Genomic DNA, 25,786 nt, shown 5'->3' with positions numbered 1-25,786 from the left:
GCTTTGTCCAGTGACTGGTATATTTGTTCTGAGATTACAGTTAGGATGTCTGCTGTTGAATGGGCTTGTCTAAATCCATATTGTTGGTCAGGCAGAAGTTTAGCATCTGTAAGGTGAGGGACTAGAGTTTGGTTAATTGTCTTCATCTTTTATTCATTGTTATCGTTCTTATTTTTGATGATTCAATCAAAAAATTTATGCTTCACAATTTTTTAGATGAGGATTTTGGTAATTCCCCCCCCCCCCATCCACACACTCGTACAGAAAAAAACAACTTTGTATTTAGAAATTTTAAAAAATCAGAATCAAGAATTTTGAACAAAATTGGTAATTATATTAGAATAGGAAGGGGGGGGGTAATGAAATTGCCCCATCATTAATATGGATATATATATATATATATATATATATATATATTTAAATAAGGGAGTAGTCACCAACAATGTGTATTTTTTAACATTATTTTATTATTCCGTGTCTTGGTTTTTCATTGAGAATTATGTTTGGATCATTGTAATAATGTTTTTAAGTCATTGAAATTGTTTACGCGCGTTTCAGACGGTCTGTGATGCGTCCTCGTCAGAAATTATTTTCAAACGCGTGTAAACGATTTCAATGACTTAAAAACATTATTACAATGATCCAAACATAATTCTCAATGAAAAACCAAGACACGGAATAATAAAATAATGTTAAAAAATACACATTGTTGGTGACTACTCCCTTATTTAAATATACATCTTTCTTTCGTTGGAATTTATTAACCCATTTTATATAAATATATATATATATATATATTTTTAAATTGCTTCCAATGTCTGTTTTTTTTTCTACTTGAACAATTTTTTAGAAGTTGAAATTAAAAAAATTTTTCTTTTAAATACAGTTTATTTGGTTGTTAATTTTAATCAAAAGTAATTTATGAATTGACTTTTCTTTTCTTTTTCAGGGAGGTGTTGTTCTGTTATTTTTTACCTTGTTTTTACAAACAGGTTTTGATAATGCTTCCAAAAAACTTTCTCTTGATGTTGGTGGAGCAAAACGTCTTCATTCTTTGTCCACTTTGGGGTCTGGCTTACTCCTTTTACCGTGGGCCTTATTCTTGTACATATCCAAAGAGGTGAGACATTTTTAGTTTGCATCGAAATAGAAATTATTTTTATTTGTCTCTACACCAATCATATTGTGTGTGTGTGTGTGTGTGTGTGTGTGTGTGTGTGTGTGTGTGTGTGTGTATGTGTCCGAGAAAGAGAATGGGCTCATTTTTGGAGTGAATGGTCCTCCATAAAATATCAACATACCTGTGGCTCATAATAGATATTTTGGAGCTTTGAAGGAGAGCGCTAGTTTTGGATTTCCGATTTTTATTATATCAAGAGTTGGTACTTGTACAGTTTAATCAAGACATTAAAACATGAAAATATCGAAAAAGGTTATATTGTACGTATCCGTTATGGAATGAAGTTCTCCGATTTTTGTCTCACATTTTCATTATTTTTGTATGCTGTAAAAAAAAAAAAAAAAAAATAGTTTATTTGAAGCTTGTTCTTTTAAATGGTAAAAAGTTAGGATGATATTGAATTAATTTACATCATGCTACATATAGGTGGGGTTAAAACTGTGATGCGTGTTGGAGGTACCTACAGATTGTTTAGCATATATTTTATTTTTTTTTTGTAATCTGTTATTGATAGTAGTTAGAACCTCAGGCAATGCTGGGTAACTCTACTAGTATTCAATATTCAGTGCTTATTTCAAATTAAACCTATTTACAAAACGAAAAGGCAGAAATATCTCTGAAAAATTTTATGCACAAACTTGTCATGGAATGAAAAAAAAAATCATGTAAATTAATAAAATTTTATGACGTTAGGTTTTAATCCATCATGTTTTATAAATAAGGGGGAGACAACTCAATTCAAACTATCAAAATCAACTTCTAATACAATTTCCTATTCAATTGCTAAAAATTGTATTAAAATGATTTTCTGTATAAAAAAAACTACTGGATCAATTTACATAATTTTTGGAACATGATATCTTCGTTCCATGATAGGTATATACATTATTACATCCTTGATCTGGTTTTAGGGCACAGAATTAATTTTGGCCCTAGCACTCAGACTTAGAATGCGTGCATTGGCTTTCATTGAAGGGTAAGGAAATTTACCACCGAAGATGCGCCACCCAGCTGATTCCCAGGCAAGTAGGGTGTTAGGCTTGTATTCCTTGTAATCTTCCATGCAAACGGTTCCGAAAACATAATGAAAAGAGCATAAAATAAAATATAAAAGAATCAGCAGTCCAACAGAAAGCAGAAACACAAGGAGAAAGAGAAAATGAACAAAATGGCAATAACTGAAAATCCAAATAATTAGATTTTCATATTTTGTAACATTTTTTTTTTTGATCTAGCTTTTATTTACAATCAACACTTCCATGGCGCTGAAATAAAGGATAAAACAAAATGCCATAGATATCAAACTTAAAGAATTTTTCAGTTTCTCCCGGTAATTAGAAAGTCTGATGGGGTTTAAGCATAGAGAAGTTCAGAGAAGTTTTCCTGACTGATTGTTCAATGGGACAACCCATCTCTGGAAATGTAGGAAAGATGAGGATTTAAGCAGAGACGTTTTCTCAACAGAATGTTCAATGGATGACTCAACGGGCCTCAGCCGTATCCACGAATCCTGAAAGAATATAGCAAAGCTTTTTCTTTTCACATGAAACGAGGATGGGGTAAGAACTTGACATGAATCTACAAACCAGGGCTAGCAAGAGAAAATATCACTGACTTGTTTCTTTTTGGCATAATCTGTAATCGATTTGCTACCTGGTTTGTTGCATAAAAGTTCCAATTTACAGAGATGGTCATGCATCTCTGATTCCATCCTTGCCGTAATGTCCAATGAGAGACTTTGTACTCCTTGGAGCAGGAAATTGTCCTCATCATTGCTCCAGGTGTGATTACTGCAATTAAACCCTTTTTTCTCAAGCAAAAAAAAAAAAAAAATGCGCCCCTTCACGTCAACTGAGTGAGAGAAAATCTTTCTTTTTTTTCCCCGCCTGATGTTATTCCTGCAACATATCTAAAAATAGAATGTGTTGCCGCCTGATAGATTTCCTGATGCCTACGTGATCTCTCATTCTGATTTAATGGCAACGCTCACAGTTGCCTGTTGAGTCAGGGCACTGCTTTATCGCTCCTTCCTTCTTTTTCTTGTGTTGCTCTAACCCGGTTTATCCCGACATCATAAAGATTATTCCACGGTTTAGTTTTTTTTAAAAATAGGGATAATTCTAAATAAGCACTCAATAATGTTATTAAATTTTAGAATTTTTAGTTCTTACTGCAACTTTAATCATGAATTTCAAGCGTTTTATTTTGATTTGTGTTTCTTTTAAGTTAAAATTTTTTTTTTTTTTTTTTTTTCAGAACGATGTGGAATCCATTTGGTATTTGCTCTTCCCATTGTTTCTCGTCATCTTCTTCACATTTATTGTCGACTATTATGTCACGGCTATTGTTACTAACCACCTCCAACCAGTACAGACAGGTGCTTACGGTGCCTATGCCATTTTCTTCTCGGCTCTACTACTTAGCGTCAGTTGGAACCATCCATATATGGCAAGCATCACCACAATGAATAAATTATCGGAGATTATCACAGAAGATCACATTCTTTCTGCCGGAGTCCTCTTCAGTTTGTGTGCTTTCTTAATAGGTAAATGGATGTTTCTTTATTTTTTCTTACATTTATAAAATACTAGCAGGCCACCTGGCATTGCCCGGTCATAAAATGTGCATAAATATTATATGATCTTTAAAAAGTGTTTTTACACCTACTTATTCTTAACATAAGGAAGCTGGCATGTGTATGATTCGTGCATGCGCAGTTGTGAAACAGTTGACAGATAAAATCCGATGACCCCCCCCCACACACACACGTACCAATTTTGATCCCTTAGCAGCCCCTGGTGCTACCAGATCAGGCTGCCCTGTGGCTTCCTGAGACGAAATGCACCTACATTGACGTTTTTTGTTTTCTGATCTTTTTTGTAAAACTTAATTATGTTCTGCAAAACCAAAAACAAAAACAACAGCCTATTTCCCCCCCCCCTCCCTTTTTATTTTATTTTTTCCTACCTTACTCCCGGTCCTGGATATGACCTTAAACTACATCCGATGGTGAGGTCCGGCTTACGGGCTTGGGGAGTGTGGAGCCACCTCTTAATTGCCATTGCTCCCAGGTCTACCCTGACCCGGAGTGGTAGTACCTGTTAGGGTCCCAACTATGGGTTAAATAGAAACAGATTTTAAAAAGGAAAAGAAACAACAAAAAAAGAAAGAAAAAGAAAACAAATATATTCTATTAAATTATCTATTTATTTATTTATTTTTTTGCCCTGTCGGTAGGGCATGAGAACAAACCGACTGCCCCCCTGCAGAGGGTAAAAATCCCTCAATGGGGCAACCAGTTAGCCGTGGGTTGCTACCCGTAAAGTCTTAGGACGTGATCCTGGTGATTGAGCGAACCTAAACCAGGATACATAGAAGTTTAGGCACCGCAACACATTACTTTGGCCCTTACTTCGATTAGACGGGCGGTCGGAGAGGCCCGATCTGACCAATCGGCCAGTCACGCCAAGCCCCACCATATATTGCCCATTCCAAAAACTCACTACTAATACAACACATCCCCCCTCTCCCACAAATAATCCTACTCCCTAATATATGATGGAAAGCGGTGGCTGAGGGTCAATCGATTAGGTGTGAATATCGATGACGAGGCTGTAAACCCCTCAGGATTGCTACAGATCCCATAGCAATATCAAGAGAGAACAGATAATCATTATGATACCACCAAAGTCGGTTATATCATCATTGTATCCCTGTAGAGGCTGGGCGAATGGGTTTCCCCCCAGGCTCTTCCCAAATAGGACTCCGAGGTGGGTGGGGAACAAAGATGACGAAAAAAGAAAACAATATATGGCTTATTCCTCCCAAAAACCACCCAACCACCCAAAGAGAACCCACTCTGATGTCTCTGACATCAGTAGCTCTGACGAAGAGACGATAAAACCAAGGAACTCAACATTCGTAGTAATAGAATCAATGGAGGAAACTCCTTTGAGCAAACTATCACCTTTTAAAATTGAAAAAAATCTTAAAACTCTAAAACCAAAGTCTATTAAAAAACAATTTAACGGCAGCCTACTAATAGAAACCCATAACGAAGAACAAACTAAAGAAATATTGAAACTAAAATTATTTGAAAACATCAAAGTCAAATGCTACAGACATCCAACCCTAAATACCTGCAAAGGAGTAGTGAAAAGCCACGAACTTGCACTTTGTCCCTTGGAGGAAATCAGGACAAACTTACAGAAACAGAATGTGTTAGATGTTCGCAGAGTTCAAATTAAAAAAAACAGTGAGAAAATCGATACCAATACATATATACTAACTTTCGATTCCCTCACCATACCCAAAGAAGTGAAAGTCGGATATATGAAAATAAATGTAGAAATTTATATTCCAAACCCCCTCCAATGCTTCAAGTGCCAGAAGTTTGGACACCATCAAGATCGGTGCACACGATTACCAGTGTGTGGAAGATGTGGAGAAAGTGGCCCACACATTGACTGCAGAAAAGATTTCAAGTGTGCCAACTGCCTGGGAAACCATGGCGCTGGCTCTAGATATTGCGAAATATGGAAAAGAGAAAAAGAAGTGACCAAACTAAAACATATAAAGAATATATCCTACCCAGAGGCCAGGAAAATCATCGAAACTAAAACATATGCAGATGCAATCAATATAAGCTAAGTAATTTAACAAATCCTAATATTACCAAAATGGCAACTGCTTTTTTTTTTTTTTTTTTTTTTTTTTCTCTAAATTTTGACTAATGTATTTTAACTATATGCGCATATATTGTCTTTAACTCTTTGCTTCCATGCGAGTCGTTTCTTATTACTTTATTTTTTATTTATTTATTCACCTTGTTTATTTATTTCTCTTTTTGCTTTTACCAACTGTGTATACCTTCTCTTTAAATGTATTTATTTAATGCATTTTAATTACATATGCGTAAAAATGGTCTCTAACACTTAGTCCCACGCGAGCCGTTTTTAAGGTCAGAAGAACTCTACTCGAAAACGAATAGCCTATGCAAGAATATAGAACAGAGCTAGGACCACCTTTCTTTATACTATAGAAGACAGAAGAACTTTATTTAAGTAGTATACTTAATATATGCAATCACCGTACGCTTGCTGTATGTAAGTGTCCTCCATGATACCCATACCATACCAAACCACTGCACGTGACTCATAATTTGACTGGCACTATATTTTTAACTGCAATATACATAATCCCAGCTGTGATACTAGGGCTAATTTTCTGAATAGATGCAACACTCTGCGCCTGACCTTAATGACTACAATTCCAAATCCCATTAATTAGCTGTCCCTATAACTGGGAGGGAAAAACCTAATAGCTAGCTACGAAATCCTATACATTTTACCTCCAAGACGATTGCGTTTGTCTTACCTGCATGCATAAAAAAAAAAAAAAAAAAAAAAAAAAAAATTTCCTCCCTTCTTCAGACTAAACCTTACCTGTAACTCAAAAATCCTAATGGAAATCCATCTGTAAATAAATAACCCCTCTTCTCTTGAACGCTAACAATCTACTCCTTCCAACCTATCCGCCACTAAACTCCCACATTGCTCCGCATCTGTAGTTGAATCGCTAACTTCCAGCCCCTAATCCCTCACATGCAAACTGTTTTAATAACCATCACTATAGATCTATACATTTCTACCTCTAAGGCATGCATTACAGCTCATTCCTATCCAGTAAGGGACTTAACAGCCTATGCACACAAAGGCAGGTACTTAACAGCCAAAGTACCCAGAAACAAAGCGATATGCACTACACAACTGTCTCGAGTTTTGCAACGATTAATTACGTTATTGAAACGACACTCCTTGTTATGCAAAACGCCCCATGACTCTTACTAAAAAATACCTACAACTCCAACTCTATTCGCACCTACTGAAAACCTGCCCATATATATCTATTCACCTAATTACGCATGACCCAATACTCGCTGTCTTATCCATGCTATATTGCACTTACATCTTAACCCTCCTATCATCTAAAATAGCTCGGGCACAACTCGTAGCTCAATTCTTAATACCTACTCATACTGTAACACTATACTAGACCTAAGCTAACATTAATAAAAAAAAAAAAAGGGTACGTCTAAAATCACATTATCTCCTCCCTAACAAGCCCTCTTACAAACATAGACGCTTACACTGCATGAACTTCACCCACCCCCTTTATCCATTAACAAGTAAATAGCATGTCCCTAAATCACTTTGAGGAGTGTAACTAATCAGTAGATATAATCCCCAACAAACTAACCCAGTAACGCTAACAACGCGGGGTCGCAGAAATACCTGGATTAGAACCTAGGCGCGGAGAAAACCCTCTCAGGGCTGACGGACCCAGTAGGTCTTCCCAGATCATCCGTCTAGGAGAAGGAAAACTCTGAAACTAAACCAAAGGGGAGAGAGGCCTCTTCAGTCTTGGATGACAACCTTCCTAGAGCTGGTGACTCAAACAAATTCACCGGTTTGCAAACCTAAATTGCTTAAGGAGTAGATAGGCTCTGTCTATTGCCCGGCTTCCATACTCCTTCTTTGCCTATTAGTCAAGCGCAGAGACACTATCTCAGTGATTCGACAGAAACACCCAGCGGTAGATCTTGTTTCCTGGCTAGGGCAATAAACGCCGTTCTTCCCCATTCCCAGCATGCCCCACCCCTATAACTGAACATTTGGGAGTGCTTGAGTATAAGATATGCCTGAGCGGTTAGATTGGGTTGACCTTCTTCTAAAGGGTTGAGGGTACCGGATTGACAGTTCCTGGCTGCTGTTCCCGACTGGTAGTACAGGAGCCCTAACTCTTTGGTAGCGCTTAGAGCGGCTGCTCCATCAACAGTTGAATAATATCGGGTTGTTTGCAGTGCCATGACGCGCATGGAAAGGGACCCTGCACTCATCCCCGGTGGGCTTTCCTGAGGCCACAATCCTAATTGGAGAAAGGTCAGCTGATGGTCTACTTGTGATGCATGTCTGAAGCTCCGCATAACCTCTTGTTTAGCTCCCCCTTACCGAAACTCTTAAAAAAAAAATATGACGACAGTACAATCTAAAAATAAGCTTAAACCAGGATTAGGGACAAACAAATTCAACTTGCCTCCTCCCTTGAGGCTCTCATTCACAAATATCCGTGGGCTTAGAACTAACTTAGCTGATGTTTAAGCATTTCTCTTAACAAATACCCCGGATATCTTAGCACTAAGTGAGACTAACCTACACTCCTCCATTCCCTCTAACCACTTTAACATGCCTGGATATCTCCCACTCTGCCGTAAGGACTCTGACAGACATATGCACGGACTTGGAGTTTACATTCGTAATACCCTTCCCTTGACTAGAGAAACAAACCTAGAAACAGATGATCAAGCCTTTATGTGCTTTAGACTAAACGTGCAACACAGTATTAGCTACTATTATTTTCTCTACCGCTCTCCCTCGACTCAGGACTGCTCCATAATAAACAAAGTATCTGACAGCATAGACACGGCACTGTCCCTCGACACTAGCGCACAAATACATGTGTTTGGTGACTTTAATGTCCATCACAAAAACTGGCTTGGATTCTCTACTCACACAGATGCAGCGGGCAGCACAACCCATAGCTTCGCTATATCTCACTCCCTATCACAAATTGTTACGTTTCCAACCCGTTTCCCTGACCAGGAAGAACAACACGCATCACTTCTAGATCTGTTTTTGACCACAGTTCCCGATGACTGCATAGCGAAGGGCCACAGCCCACTCGGGAACGCTGATCATGCAATGATAATGGTTGAAATCGCCCTAAACTCTAGTCCCAAAACTGAAGAGCCAGTGCTCAAAACAACGAGATATTATAATAAGGCTGACTGGGAAGCCATCAGGGAACTAATTAGAGATGCTCCATGGAAAAATATTTTCTCTCTCCCTGCTGAACAGTGTGCAAACGAGACCACTGACTGGTTCAAAACTGCAATCGAAGCGCATGTTCCCATGCGGAAATTTTATAGTAAGCCCCACTCTCCCCAATGGTTTACGTCGACTTGTGCAACTGCCATTACTCAAAAGCAGCATGCATACCGTAGGTTTAACCGACATAAGTCCAGTTCAAACAGACTGAAGTATAGAGAAGCTAGAAATAACGTTAAGAAAGAAATAGCGACAGCTAAGAGAGAATTTACGGAAACCACTAAAAAGCGCATCGAAGCACAAAAACTAGGAACTCGAGACTTCTGGAAAATCTACAACAGTGTAGTAAATAATGGGCAATCAACAATTCCCCCACTAACCAACAATCACGAGGTTGTCTCCTCAGCAACCGACAAGGCTAACATGCTTGCCAGTCGGTTTGCCTCAAACTCCACACTGGACCCTTCCAACCACCCCCTACCTGACTTTCCTATGCGGACAGACGCCACACTAGACGATCTGAAAACCACCCCTGCTCAGGTGCATGCTATCATAAAAAACCTTGACACCTCAAAAGCATGTGGACCCGATCTTATCCCAGCTGTGCTATTAAAAAAGTGCTTAGCCGAAGTAGCTCCAGTTCTCTCCAAACTCTACAACAAATGTCTTAATGAAGCTTGCTTTCCGGGCTGTTGGAAAACTGCTTCTGTTGTACCAGTATTCAAGAATTCTGGCGAAAGGACAGACCCATCAAATTATCGCCCCATTAGCCTCCTCCCACTTTTTGCCAAAATATTTGAGACCATAATTAACCATGCTCTAGTCCATCATCTTACAGATGCTAAACTACTGACTGACAAACAATATGGATTTTGACAAGCCCGTTCCACAGCAGACATCCTCACCGTGATCTCTGAACGTATATACCAATCACTGGACAAAGCGGGGGAAGGCAGAGCGGTAGCTCTAGATATATCTAAGGCTTTTGACAGGGTATGGCATGAGGGTCTCCTCAGGAAGATTAGATCTTACGGTATCACTGGTAGAATACTTAACTTAATTAAATCCTTCTTAGATAAGAGAAAAATCCAGGTAGTCCTCGACGGTCGCACATCTAAACAATATGATATAAATGCGGGAGTGCCCCAGGGTTCTATCCTTGGACCTCTATTGTTCCTGATATTCATAAATGACCTCCCCGACAACATTGCCTCTGAGATGGGTATATATGCTGATGACACTACACTCTATGGCAGACACGACAGGAAGACGAATGAACACATTTCTAAAGAAATGGCAGAAACACTAGAGGAAGACCTCCAATCTGTAGTGGAATGGGGACAAAAGTGGTTGGTCGCGTTCAATGCTGCCAAGACTAAACTAGTTTCATTCAATAATTACAAGAAACCCTCTCTACCACCAATAGCAATGGCCAACGACCCTTTATCTGAGAGTCCATCTTTCAAACTCCTTGGCCTAACGTTCACAGGAAACATGAGTTGGAACAATTACATTGAAGGCATTGCCAGGGCCGCTGCAAGAAAGGTAGGCTCTCTCTACCGTGCTAGAAAACTACTAACACCCGAAAGTATCCTGTACCTCTATAAGGCCACCATTCGCCCATGTATGGAGTATTGCTGCCACATCTGGGCTGGTGCATCTGCTACTAGTCTCTCGCTCCTTGACAAGGTTCAAAAGAGAGTCGCAAATCTGATAGGCCCTGAACTGGCATCTAAGCTTCAGCCTCTGTCCCATCGACGAAATGTTGCATCCCTCTGCCTGTTCTACAAGTATTTTAGTGGTGAATGCTCTGATGAACTGCAATCACTTGTGCCCCCACGACGCGAGCACCCTCGACAAACCCGACAGGCTACTAGATCCCACCCCCACACTGTAGAGGTCCCTAGATGTAAAAGATCTTTTTACTCCAATAGTTTCTTCCCCAGAACCGCAAGACTCTGGAATTCCATTCCAGGTCCCTGCTTCCCCAACAGTACTGACGTGCAGAAGTTCAAGTGTAACGTGAACCGACACCTTGCTGCCCAAATCCCTACATAGTACCCCAGTAGTTGTTGCCCCTGATAGTAGCCCCCTACACCAAAGTGGCAATTTGCCTTGTTTGGGGTGAAAATGTAATAAAAAAAAAAAAAAAAAAAGATGCAACAAAAAAAACTAATCCAATCAACAATCAAAATGGTCATATACATGTAACGGATACAACTGACAAGAAAATTGATGTCCTAAGCAAACTAATAAAGGAAATGAAAGAACTATTAGAAGAAATGAGGAAAATGAATAGTGCAATGTCTGCAACCAATCCAAGGATAATATTAAGTAAAGACACTACTGAACCACAAAAAGAAACAAAACCACAAACCATTTCTACAAAAACAACCGAACAACCATCAAACACATCACAAGCCAGAAAAGAATCAAAAATCCCCCCAGACAAAAAACAAAAACAAACAAAAACAGGAAAAGAAAGATCCCGATCTATATCTCGAACAGGGACTCCGACAGAAAATAGATTTGAGGGATTGGAGACGATGGAAGTTGAACACAATTCCAAATGATGAACAAAATATTATAATGGAATATCAGAGGGATAAAAGCAAACCAAAATGAACTCACATTATTAATAACAAATATGAGCCTAGCACTTGTCTGTCTACAGGAGACCTTTCTGAAAGAAAATAATACCATCAACATAAAACACTACACATCTTACAACTACATAAATAAAGATACGGACAGAGCTTCTGGAGGCACATCAATACTTGTGAAGAATGAAGTCCCTCAAAGACAAATAAATATAAACACAAACTTGCAAGCAATTGCAGTTCAGTGACTCTACATAGAACTATAACACTTTGCTCAATATACATCCCTCCAAAAGATACAATCAACGAAACTGAGATAACTCGATTAATAAAACAACTCCCTAAACCCTTTTTTCTACTAGTAGATCTCAACAGTCACAATGTAATATGGGGAAGTAAAGAAACAAATAAAAAAGGAAAAGAAATAGAAAACATAATAAATAAAAATAATCTATGCCTCCTTAATAATCAAAACTACACCTATATGTACCCAGCAACAGGTACTTTCACCGCCATTGACCTTACCTTATGTGATCCTTCCATATATATGGACTATGACTGGAAAGTACACAATGACACCTGTGGGAGTGATCATTTCCCAATCATCCTGGAAAGTCTAAGTACTAGCACTGAACAAAAAACACCCAAATGGAACCTACATAAAGCGGATTGGGAAGACTTCCAGGAACAGTGCAAAAATCAATTAATTATCGAAAAGAATGATGAAGATGACCATTTGAACTATTTCATTAAAACACTCACAAACATAGCAAATAATACCATACCGAAAACAACCAAAACCAACAATCACAACAAACCTTGGTTCACAAAAGAATGCAGAAAAGCCATCAGAGCTCGACGAGCTGCCTTGAGAAAATTCGAAAAGTATCCAACAAGCGAAAATCTGGATTTCTTCAAAAACAACAGAGCAAAAGCCAGACGAATCATAAAGGAATCCAAAAGAACAACTTGGAGAAATTATATATCCAAAATTAATGTGAATACCAAGGCAAAAACAGTTTGGAACATGATGAGGAAAATAGAAGGAAAGTGTAGTAGTACACCAATATCCCACATCTCTAAAGGCAACAAAATATACACCGATCAAAAAGACATTTCCAATAACCTGGCAGATAATTTATCAAAAATTTCATCATGCGACAGACAAACAGAGAAATTCAAAAAGATTAGAGAAAAGGAAGAGAAAAAGAAAATTCTATTTAAATCACAAAATACTGAAAAATACAACCAACCTCTTACCTTGCCTGAATTAAAAGAATCGCTAACCAAATCCCATGACACAGCTACAGGGCCCGATGAAATTCCATATGAAATCCTCAAAAAACTTCCAGAAACCTCAATGAAATACCTACTTGAAATTTTCAATATTATATGGTCCAGTGGAAACGTACCTGAGACCTGGAAAGAGGCCACAATAATACCAATCCCCAAATCTGAAAACTCAAACCTCCAATCCCAATCAAGTAACGTCTCAGATTCATTGAATTTCAGGCCAATAGCTCTAACAAGCTGCATTTGTAAGACCATGGAAAGGATTATAAACAAAAGACTAATCTGGTTCCTGGAAACAGAGAATCTTATTACAGAATTTCAAACAGGATTCAGGAAAAACCGAAGTTCAATAGACCACATAGTCAGACTTGAAACGTTCATCAGAGAAGCCTTTGTAAGGAAGGAACATTTAACAGCGGTGTTTTTTGACATGGAAAAAGCCTACGATACTGTGTGGAAGTACGGTGTTACAAGGGATCTGAAGGCGCTTGGACTAAAAGGCAGAATGCCAATTTTTATTGAAAATATTTTAAAAAATAGATGGTTCAGAATAAAGGTTGGCACAGCTCTCTCAGACTTGAAAGAACAAGAGAATGGAGTACCTCAAGGGAGTATACTGTCAGTGACCCTGTTCAGTATCCGAATTAACAACATTGTAAAAAACCTTAACCCTGGGGTAGATTGCTCCCTATATGTGGATGACTTCCTAATATGCTGTAGATCTAGATATATATCTATAATAGAAAGGAAGCTTCAATTGTGCTTAAACAAAGTACTGAGATGGACGGAAGAGAATGGATTTAGATTCTCCAAAAGAAAAACGAAATGCATGCATTTCTGCAAACTAAAGAACATGCATAATGATCCTGTCCTAACCATGGAAGGAATGCCCATACCCGTTACTGACCAGTACAAATTCTTAGGGATTTTATTTGACAAAAAGTTAACATTCATCCCACACATAAACTATCTGAAAAAAAAATGTAACAAAGCTGTAAATCTTTTGAGAGTGGTAGCACATACCGATTGGGGTGCAGATAGGGAAACACTCCTTAAACTTTACAGAGCACTAGTCCGCTCAAAGCTAGACTACGGTTGTTTCATATATGGATCAACCCGAACATCATATATAAAAAGCCTAGACCCTATTCACCATACTGGCCTAAGATTGGCCCTAGGAGCATACAGAACTTCCCCCGTGAACAGTCTATGCACGGAAGCACATGAACCCCCACTAGATCTAAGGCGAGAAAAGTTAGCCCTTCAATATTTATTGAAACTGAAGTCTTGCCCAAACAACCCTGCATACCAATGTACCTTCTATCCTAAATATGAAGAACTCTTTAACATGAGAAGAAAAACTATCAAAACGTTCGGGCTCCGAATGAAGGAAAGCATTGAAGAATCGAAAATTCCAATCTCCAGCATTCACAACTTCATACTGCCTAAAACACCCCCATGGACCATGAAACAAGTTGAAATAAAACTCAACCTAAACAAAAAGTCCAAATCTACAACAAACCCTATTGAATACCACGACGAACTTCAACATTTAAAATTACAATATTCAGACTACACCTTTATCTACACAGACGGGTCTAAAAGCAACAATCACACTGGATGTGCAGCAACGTACCATAAAACCACAATGAAGAGAAATCTTCAAAATGAAGCATCTATATTCACTGCAGAGACTATAGCTATCGATCTAGCACTCAACATAATTTCAGAGGAAACCACCAAAAACTTCATCATTCTCACAGATTCTCTATCAGTCCTATTATCTATACAAAATCAAAAACAAGAAAATCCACTAACAACAAAATTAATAGAAAAAATCAATATCCTTTCAACCACTAAAAACATTATTCTTGTCTGGATCCCCAGCCATGTGGGGATCAAAGGCAATGACAGGGCAGATATAGCTGCAAAAAGATCTTCTCACCTTCCAACTGACAATTTTAAGATTCCACATACTGATCTTAGACCCCAGATAAAAGCATACATACAGGAAAAATGGCAACTGCGGTGGAGTCAGCAAGAGGGCAACAAATTATACTCAATCAAACCTGAACTTAAGGAACGATGTCCGGACATCAAGAGATCACGCCGAGAAGATGTGATACTGACTCGGCTGCGCATAGGGCACACCAACTTTACTCATTCTTATATACTAAATGGAGAATCGGCGCCAGAGTGCATCCCATGCCAGGAGACACGCACAGTAAAACATATCCTAGTTGGGTGTGATGACCTTGCCCCAACTAGAAAATTATATTATACAGAAAGCAATATGGAAGACCTTTTTGAAAAGGTCAACTCAGCAAATATTCTAGCATACCTAAGGAAAGTAAATTTATATAAGAAAATTTAAGGAAATTTAAAGTCACCCAAATATACATATCCATGTATAAATACAACATTTAATTTCTTAGTTCAATTTTATAAAAAAAGGGAGGAAAGGCTGAAAAAGTCATTCCCCCCCTCCCAATAAACAAAGTTAAAAAAAAAAAAAAGGACTCCGGCATTAAATGACCACATAGGTTGATATGCCGTAAAACCAATCAATCAATCAATCAATCAACTTAGCAGCCCTTTTTTTTCTGGATGAAAACTGATTAAAAAAAAAAATGGCAGCAGTAATCCAGTTAAAGAAGCTTTTCCAAGTAAAGAATTAATCTGGTGAGGATTAGCAAAGTGTAGTGGCTTTCTTGTGTTAAGACGGAAAGTTATGAAAGGATACTGTAGTAAGGGATAGGTTTAGAAGTGAAGCTTTCTACTCTAATAATTTCTTCCCTCGAACAGCTAAACTTTGGAATTCCCTTCCTGCTACCTGCTTCCCTGACTGTACTGATATGCAAAAGTTTAAATGTAATGTAAACCAACATCTTGTTAATCTTTCCTAGGCATGGTTCCAAATCGTAGCCCTTACATTCAAGTGGTGATATGCCTTGTGAAAAAAAAACAGGATTCAAAGAGATTAAATATATTTTATGAAGCGATTGTAGCATTTGATTGGTTCGTTCTTATGAGTATAATCACTAGTGATGGGATGATTCCAACATTTTTCCCAATTCCGATACAATTACAGATTCTGGACTAAATTCCCGATTCTCATACAATTACCGATTCCGATTCTTCATAAATCTCTAATTATTTAACTATAAAATTGTTATTTTCCCAGATTTTCGTAAAAACACGTTAAATATGCAGATATTTTCCTAAATGTCAAAATACACTTGTGGAGGAAAATCTATCGATTTTAGCTTTACTTGTATTTTAAAATCAATAAATGTTTATTATTTTATCATTATTACCAGCAACGGAAGATTTCGCTTTAATAAAAATAAAATAAAAAAGGACAATTAAAAGAATCGTTTTGGCATCGGAAAATAGGTATCAATTTTTCCGATTCCGATATCCCCAAATCTTCAGATTTTTCCGATTTCCAATTCCGATTAATCGTCCCAACACTAATAATCACCTAAATCTTTGTGGTCATATGCGAAAAATTGCAACAGCCAATGTTCACAAATTTTCTTATATAATAATATTTCTGTTTCTTTTCGTATTCAGATGAATTTTCCATTATCATGTCTTTAAAAACGGTTTAATGTATATCCATTGTTTTTCCAGCTACTTTTATCCTCGTCTCTCCAAGTCGAGGCTCGAAAGTGAACTTTATTGGTTATTCTCCTGCTGGTTTGCCATTATACAGCATCACAGGTGAAGCTCTCCACAAGACATCACTCTCGATTCTCGGATTGCTCAAAGGAGGCTTGCGACACATTCTTGAAGAATCTGATTCCAGAAAAATATTTTATTTTTTATGCATTAATATGGTATGTCTTTGTCTTGCATTTCTTGTAAGATTGTCCATTTTTAAATAAAAAAAAAAATGTTAAACTTTAAGTAAGCAAGTAATCTAATTAATAATTTGTGAGATACTCAAGGGGTTCAATAGTTTGATACCTTAGCAATTTTTGATATGTGATTTAAGTTTTCTGTAGCATGAATTAATAATATTTACTGGCATAAAAGGGCTCTTGACATTGTGTATAGAGAGGTAAACGGACCAAGCATGCATGAGATGACGCAAAAAAATATTTACTGCACTGGTCACTTAATTCATCCAAAACCAAGCTTCTATTTTTACATCATCAACGCTCTGATCCCCATCTGGCATCAATTGAAATGGATGGCTCTCATCTTGGGGAGGCCCCATGTTTTAACAAGCTTCTGGGTTTGACCTTCACTCCTGATCTGAAATGGAACACGTACATCAAATCTGTTGGCATGGACGCTGGGAAAATGGTGGGATCCTTCTATCGCTCCAGAAGATATCTCACTACTGATGCAATTCTCTATCTGTATAAAAGCCAAGTACGTCCAAGGATGGAGTACTGCTGCCACATCTAGGCAGGAGCTGCTAAAAACAGCCTATCCTGCCTTGACAGAGTACAAAATAGACTTCGTGGTTTAGTGGGGGATGCCCTTTTCTCTTCCCTGCAACCTCTCTCCCACAGGAGAGACGTTGCGAGCCTATCTTTGTTTTATCATTATTTCCATGGCAGGTGCTCGTCTGAACTCCAAATCCTCGTCCCCCCTTGCCAATCTTTCACGAGAAACACCCGTCTGGCTGAAACTACTGTCAATAATTTTCCCCACTCTTTATCTGTGCCTAAATCCAAACATAGATTCCATGAGCAAAGCTTCTTTCTTAGAACTGCACACCAGTGGAACTCTCTGCCGCTTGCCTGTTTCCCACCTGACTACAACTTGAACGTCTTCAAGTCCAATATAAACAAACTCCTGACAAAACACCTTAAGTAAGGCACTCTATCAAAACCCCTAATACTAATGATTACTACAATACTATCTCATTGATTACTGTACACGCAATAACCCTTATCCCTGAGTAGCCTTCGGGCCTTGATAAGTGGTGACTCCCATGTAAAAAAAAAAAAGCAAGAATTTCCCTCTAGTTTTCAGGACTCTTTTTAAAATAAAGCTTCTGCCACAACAACTTCCAGTAATGACGGCCTTTACTAAATTGTTTACAAAAAATTTGGTTCTTGTCCAGAACTCCCCCTATATTAAAAAAAAAAAAAGCAAAAGTAAAAAAAAAATCTGTGATGTACATACCCGATAGAACAAAAATTTCATATTCCAAAAAATCGTGGAAATTGATCAATTAGTTATTTTTATTTAACTAAGAAAATCAAATTTTAGAAATAACAGAAGAGCAGCTGTCTTTTTTACCATTTTGAAAACAATCTAAAAAAAAGAAAACAAAGGGAAATAACTCAATAATTCATACTTGCAAGGTTTATGTTGTAATGCCTATGATTTCCCACTAATCACTTAAAAATGATTTTCTTTTAGATAAATAAAACTACTTGATCAATTTACATGATTTTTGGAACATATTTTTGTTTTGTCACATTTACGTACATAATGTACGCAAATTTTCTTTTCTTTTTTTATACAGGGGGAATTCTGGACAAGAACCCAACATTGTGTTCCTCTGTTTTAGTCTTTTAAAATAAAATAAAAATTCTGCTGTTTTGTTGCTAAATAAATGTCTCCTTTTTTTGAAAAGAAAAAGTTGTTTTTTTTTTAAATAGTTTGAAGCAATAAAATAATTTTTTTGAAAAGAAAAAGTTTTTTTTTAAATAGTTTGAAGCAATAAAATAATTTTCATGTAATTTTTTCAGACTTTTACTTTTGTTGAATTGGTTTATGGAGTGTGGACTAACAGCCTCGGTCTCATCTCTGACGGCTTCCACATGATGTTTGACTGTTCAGCCTTAGTAATGGGTCTCTATGCTGCTGTGATGACCCGATGGAAGGCAACTCGGATCTTTTCTTTTGGGTACGTTCAATTTTATGTAAAAACTTTCTGTATTATAAAGAGTTTTTTTTCTGCGCATCCCTTTTCCCATCATGCAATTTTTCCCCCACCTCCCACCCAATCATGGAAATTTACCTTTCCCTCTCTTCATGGTAGAAATTTTACCCTACCGTAGCATGAACAGTTTGGTCTTGTAAATTTTACTCCCTCATATCATAAACATTTTGTCATGCATCCTTTTACCTCACTATATTGTTGAAAATTTAGCACCCCCACTTCTCAAAACAGTACTTTAAGAACCTGATCCAAGCAATCAGCTGGTTATGTCAGCCTTTTTTCAAATCTACAAAATCTGAGTTAACATACTTCCCAATTTCTGGCATAGCGCTACCAGAAGTAGGCAATTTTTCTCGCATGCTTATATCTCTCCTGTGCATGTATACTTTTTTTATTACATTTTTCCGATCTTTCTTAAGCTTATATTTATAAATTCAAATAAAAAACTTTTATTTTTAAAATTCGAAAAAGAAACTTATTTTTATAATTTATAAACATATTTCTTATAAAATTTTAAATAAAATAAAACTTTTATTTTTATAATATAATCCATAAATTGCTTCAAAATAGAAATACTGATGAACAATAAAAATGAAGGAACTGATTTGTCTTGTCACGGCTTCTGGTAGCACTACACAGGAAATTAGTAAGTATATTAGCTTACTATAACCAAATCTTAATTAGTACTGTACGGCCAATCTTGCTGAGAAGGATGTTTACCCCTTTCTGTTCCTGGGTAAGTAATTATCTTGGCAATGAAAATCCAGGGACAGACATTTAAACTGCCAGTCATCAGCATGAGTACATTGGCTATGCAGCTCTGATATTACTAGGCAAACTGATATTACTGATATTACTAGGCAAACTGGTTTCCCCAGGGGCATTCTTTCATGATTCTCTGAGGTGGGTGGGGAGCATAGACATTGAAATCCAAAACTCTACATATGGCACCTGACAATAAACCCCCAAGCTAAATCAAATAAAATTATGAAATTATGCAAGAGACCACATCCGGACACTAATACTTGTACAGACTCTATTCCGCTTGCCTGTTTCCCTCCCGACTTCAATCTGGATGTCTTCAAGTCCAACACAAACAAATTCCTGATGAACCGCCCCCCCCCCTAAGTAATGGCATCTTACCAATTCTCCAATACTATTGCTACACTATCCCTGTGATTACTGTACACACAATAACCCTTATCCCTGAGTGGCCATGTGGCCTTGATAAGTGGTGAACTCCATGTAAAAAAAAAAAAAAAAAAAAAAACTGAAACAATAGAAGTAACCATTTACGATCCAATGTACATAGTTTTTGAGTCAGTTTGGGGACAAACCCATTACTAAACTCTCACTCTTCATAACAGATAAATATCTTACAGTAAGTGTGGTTCAAAAACCAATCAAAACAACATGTAACGATACCTTGATAGTGGAATTAAAAAAGCAAAAAGTATGCTGAACTATTATTAAGAGCCACCACACTACAAAATATAAAAAATATGAGAGTCTACCCCATAAATCTCTCAACGTTTCAAAAGGAGTGGTGAGAAGGGCATAACTATATAACTGGACAATGAATGGAATCAAACAAAACTTAAAAAAAAAAACTTACAAGAGAAAAACAATCAAGAATTCAACACCAATGCATACATTCTCACATTTAACTCTCCCAAACCTCCAACAAAAATTAAGATCAGGTACATAATAACGAAAGTGGATATCTATATCCCTAATTCACTTGGATGTTATAATTGCCAGAAGTTCGGGCACCATGAGAACTGATATACCAAAAGGCAATTATGTAAAAATTATGGACTGGACAGATCTGACACCAGGAAAGGGTTGAAATGTGTAAACTGCCAAGGAAAACATTCAGCTGACTCAAGATTCTGTGAAGAATGGAAGAGAGAAAAAGAGGTAATAAAAATTAAACACAGAACATCTCCTTCACAGAAGCCTGAAAAAATGTCAAGAATACCCATTCAACCTGCTTTTACTCAAGAATAACTCAACGATTCCAAACTACTTCTAATTCTGAATTCCTCATAAAAAAAGCTAGCAAATATGCGTTCAAACAAACTCCTAACCTTCATAAAAGAATTACAGACATCCACACAACAGTTTGATAATCTTCACCTCAAACCCTGCACAACAAAAGATGCTCAAGAACAACACCATCACAAGGTTCTTGGGTAGAAAAACCACCACAAAATACCTGAGTCTCTCCAAAATCAAGATTTTCAAAAAAATAACCTTGCTGGATGGAAACTACACAAATGAACAAAGACAAAACCTAGTATAAACGGTCCTCACCCAAATCTAAACATCACAAAAAAACCAAGTCAACAATCTCAATCGAGACACAAACAAGAAACAAAAACTACAAATGAAACGAGTTATGCAACAGACATAGAACAATAGAAAAAAATGAAATTGAAAAAAAACACAAAATACCACAAACAAATCTCATCGAACAGAAGATACTCAAAAACACAAAATATCACAAACAAATCTCATCGAACAGAAGATACTCAAAAACACAAAATACCACAAATAAATCTCATCGAACAGAAGATACTCAAAAACACAAAATACCACAAAGAAATCTCATCGAACAGAAGATACTCAAAAACACAAAATACCACAAACAAATCTCATCGAACAGAAGATACTCAAAAACACAAAATACCACAAGCAAATCTCATCGAACAGAAGATACTCAAAAACACAAAATACCACAAACAAATCTCATCGAACAGAAGATACTCAAAAACACAAAATACCACAAACAAATCTCATCGAACAGAAGATACTCAAAAACACAAAACTTGACACACAAATCTCATCGAACAGAAGATACTCAAAAACACAAAACTTGACGCACAAGTCAAATGGAAACGGAAAAAAAAAAACATAAAATACCACAAACAAATATCATCGAACAGAAGATACTCAAAAACACAAAATACCACAAACAAATCTCATCGAACAGAAGATACTCAAAAACACAAAACTTGACACACAAATCTCATCGAACAGAAGATACTCAAAAACACAAAACTTGACGCACAAGTCAAATGGAAACGGAAAAAAAAAAACATAAAATATCACAAACAAATCTCATCGAACAGAAGATACTCAAAAACACAAAACTTGACGCACAAGTCAAATGGAAACGGAAAAAAAAAAACACAAAATATCACAAACAAATCTCATCGAACAGAAGATACTCAAAAACACAAAACTTGACGCACAAGTCAAATGGAAACGGAAAAAAAAAACATAAAATATCACAAACAAATCTCATCGAACAGAAGATACTCAAAAACACAAAACTTGACACACAAATCTCATCGAACAGAAGATACTCAAAAACACAAAACTTGACACACAAGTCAAATGGAAACGGAAAAAAAAAACCATAAAATATCACAAACAAATCTCATCGAACAGAAGATATTCAAAAACACAAAACTTGACGCACAATCAAATGGAAACGGAAAAAAAAAACATAAAATATCACAAACAAATCTCATCGAACAGAAGATACTCAAAAACACAAAATACCACAAACAAATCTCATCGAACAGAAGATACTCAAAAACACAAAACTTGACACACAAATCTCATCGAACAGAAGATACTCAAAAACACAAAACTTGACACACAAGTCAAATGGAAACAGAAAAAAAAAAACATAAAATATCACAAACAAATCTCATCGAACAGAAGATACTCAAAAACACAAAACTTGACGCACAAGTCAAATGGAAACGGAAAAAAAAAACATAAAATATCACAAACAAATCTCATCGAACAGAAGATACTCAAAAACACAAAACTTGACACACAAGTCAAATGGAAACGGAAAAAAAAAAAACATAAAATATCACAAACAAATCTCATCGAACAGAAGATACTCAAAAACACAAAACTTGACGCACAAGTCAAATGGAAACGGAAAAAAAAAGCAGAAAACATAAAGCAATGGAATTACCCAGCAAATTATTTATTTTCAGATTATACAAATCAAATACATGTACGTATCTGCCATAGAATGACCCACTGTAGTTGATCTGCCATAAAATCAAACTCCTTCCTCTTTATATCATAAAAAGTGTTGCTTCAATATCATAATTTTATTATGCATCCCTTAACAATCATGAAAAAAAATTGCCTAGCATTTCATCCTCATCATGGAAATTTTGCCACACATCCCTTCTCCATCATCATCAATTTAACATGTTTTACGGCTTTAAGAGATTTCTTAAATAACCTAACTCTGTCCAGGTCTTTATTTATCCCTCTTTCTCTCAGATCCATTTTTATCATTTCCTCCCATGTTTTCCTTGGCCTTCCCCCATGAACTGAACCTGCTACTTTAACTGTTCTACATATACTAACCTCCAAACTCTCATCCATTCTTTCACTGTGGCCATACCATCAAAGTCTCCTGTTCTGCACACATCTTCCTATTCTGTCCAAATCTAATCATGTCTTCAAAACTCACATCATATTATTTTCATATTGTTACTCTCCATTTAATGCACAATTCCATATATCCTCATACTACATACTCATGATGTAGAATTTTCTCGTGGTTGATAATTAGTAAAGGTAGTAGTTTCCTGAACATACTCTTTTACTCCTAACTTTTGTAATCACACCAGCATTTGCTCCATCCTGTGCTCCAATGGTATCACCAAGATAACAAATTTCTTCAATTTCTTTAAACGTCAACAGCTTCGCCATCGAAATATATTTTGTTCACATTGAACTTCTCATCTCGATCGTCTTACAGTTCTTACATATAAACTGGTTATCCATTTTCAGTTTACCAGTAATATAAGCCAATGGATCAGGAGCTTCAATGACTCTCCACTCTGCTCACCTGGAAGACTTCTTGCCATTAAGAGATTAACCTCTGGACAGGGTTGAAATCACTTTATTTGAAAATTACCCAGACTCTGCTTTGCTCGCCTGCTGGATTCCACATTGTTGAGAGACCAACCCCCGGACTTAGGGTTGAAATTGCTAAACTTAAAAATCATCATGACTTTACCAAAGAGTATCATCCAGACATGAATATTAAGAGCCTAAGTTAAAACTTATGAAGAATCAGTGTATAATTTTTCAATGAATAATTATTGTTACTGTTAGAATATGCCGGGCGACACCGAGTTACCTTGCCGATAGTCGATTTAGTAAAATCAACTATTATTATTAACAATTAAAATATTAGATAAAGAACATTGACTGTAAGTCTAGTAATCGTTAATATTGTAAATTGATTAGCATTTGGATTATTTAAGTGGACGGCTCAACAAGAACTTGTTTACATTGGACTTGAAGGCTACCCTATTGTAATTGGCCAGGAAGCAGCCTGTGGAACAGTTCCACAAGCAGACAGTCCTTGGAAAGAAACTTTGTTCATGGAATCTTTTTTTTTTTTTTTTTTTTTTTTTTTTTACAAAGGCATCACCACATTATCAAGGCCCAGAGGCCACTCAAGGATAAGGGTTAAAGAGTGTACAGTAGAAATTGGTCAATATAGTAATCATTAGTAATGAAAATTTGGTAAATTTAATAACTTATATGGAACGGCTCATCAAGAACTTATTTACTTTAGACTTGAAGACAACCATATTGTAGTCAGCCGGAAAGCAGGAAAACGGAAGACAATTCCACAGGCGTGCAGTTCTAAGAAAGAAGCTTTGTTCATGGAATCTACATTTAGGTTTAGGCACAGATAAAGAGTGGGGGAAATTATTGATAGTGTTTACAGCTATACGAGTGTTTCTTGTGAAAGTTTGGCGAGGGGGGACCATAGATTGAAGCTCAGTTGAACACTTTCCATGAAAATAACGATACATCAGAGACAAACTCGCAACATCTCTTCTGTGAGATAGAGGTTGCAAGGAGGAGAAAAGGACATCTCCTACGAGGCTACGAAGTCTATTTTGAACTCTATCAAGGCAGGACAAGTCCTTTCTAGCAGCTCCTGCCCAGATGTGGCAACAGTATTCCATCCTTGGACGTACCTGGCTCTTATATAGGTAGGGAATAGCATCAGCAGTGAGATATCTACTGGATCGATAGAAAGATCCCACCATTTTTCCAGCGGCCTTGGCAACAGATTTGATATACGTGTTCCATTTAAGATCAGGAGTAATGGTCAAGCCCAGAAGCTTGTCAAAACTTGAGGCCTCCTGAAGACGAGAGCCATTCATTTCAATTGATGACAAATGTGAATTAGAATGTTGATGATGTAAAGAGAGAAGCTTGGTTTTAGATGCATTAAAAGTAACCAGCCACTCCTTTCCCCATTGTACTACGTGCTCAAGATCAGAGGAGAGAGAATTGGAGAGAACTTGGTCGTTTACTGTCTTAGATGTGCTACCATAAATGGTAGTGTCGTCAGCATAAATGTCTACAAATGATGTAAGGATATGATTTGGAAGATCATTAATGTAGATCAGGAAAAGAGTTGGGCCCAGGATGGATCCCTGAGGGACACCGGCATTAATACTGTGAGCTTCTGATTTTTGCCCCTCAACTACTACTCTTATGAACCTATCAGAAAGAAATGATTTAATAATTGAGAAGACTTTTCCAGCTATACCATAGCTAGCGATCTTATGAAGTAAACCTTTATGCCATACCCTATCAAAGGCTTTAGATATGTCAAGAGCAATTGCCCTAGAAAGATTGCCACCGTCGAGAGATTTGCTAATCCTATGCGATATAACTGTAAGGACATCTGCTGTAGATCTAGCAGAACGGAAACCATATTGAGTGTCACTAAGAAGGTTATTTTTGTTGAGATGTTTGATTACTTCTGTATTTAACACAGATTCTAGCAACTTACTCATGACGCACAGGAGACTTATTGGCCTGTACTGAGAGGGGGATG

General features: G+C 37.0%; 2 protein-coding genes across 2 annotated transcripts in view; both read left to right on the top strand.

The window, feature by feature from the left end:
- The window catches only part of LOC145272817 (uncharacterized), a 731,987-nt gene extending 731,069 nt beyond the window's left edge, over positions 1 to 918 (top strand). The window contains exon 4 of the mRNA XM_080127049.1: positions 887 to 918. Within this exon, the coding sequence (XP_079983175.1) occupies positions 887 to 918 (32 nt within the window). The remainder of the gene's footprint in view (positions 1 to 886) is intronic.
- Positions 1 to 25,786, top strand: part of LOC145266622 (proton-coupled zinc antiporter SLC30A5-like) — a 103,391-nt gene that overhangs the window by 62,958 nt on the left and 14,647 nt on the right. The window contains exons 9-12 of the mRNA XM_080122532.1: positions 950 to 1,120; positions 3,437 to 3,725; positions 16,596 to 16,801; positions 18,677 to 18,834. Of these exons, the coding sequence (XP_079978658.1) occupies positions 950 to 1,120; positions 3,437 to 3,725; positions 16,596 to 16,801; positions 18,677 to 18,834 (824 nt within the window). The remainder of the gene's footprint in view (positions 1 to 949; positions 1,121 to 3,436; positions 3,726 to 16,595; positions 16,802 to 18,676; positions 18,835 to 25,786) is intronic.

Source organism: Euprymna scolopes, chromosome 4 (genome assembly GCF_053919585.1).
Source record: "Euprymna scolopes isolate OS-2025 chromosome 4, ASM5391958v1, whole genome shotgun sequence".
Taxonomy (NCBI): domain Eukaryota; kingdom Metazoa; phylum Mollusca; class Cephalopoda; order Sepiida; family Sepiolidae; genus Euprymna; species Euprymna scolopes.
Note: the sequence above shows the minus strand (reverse complement) of the source record. Positions and strands in the feature narration are given on the sequence as shown.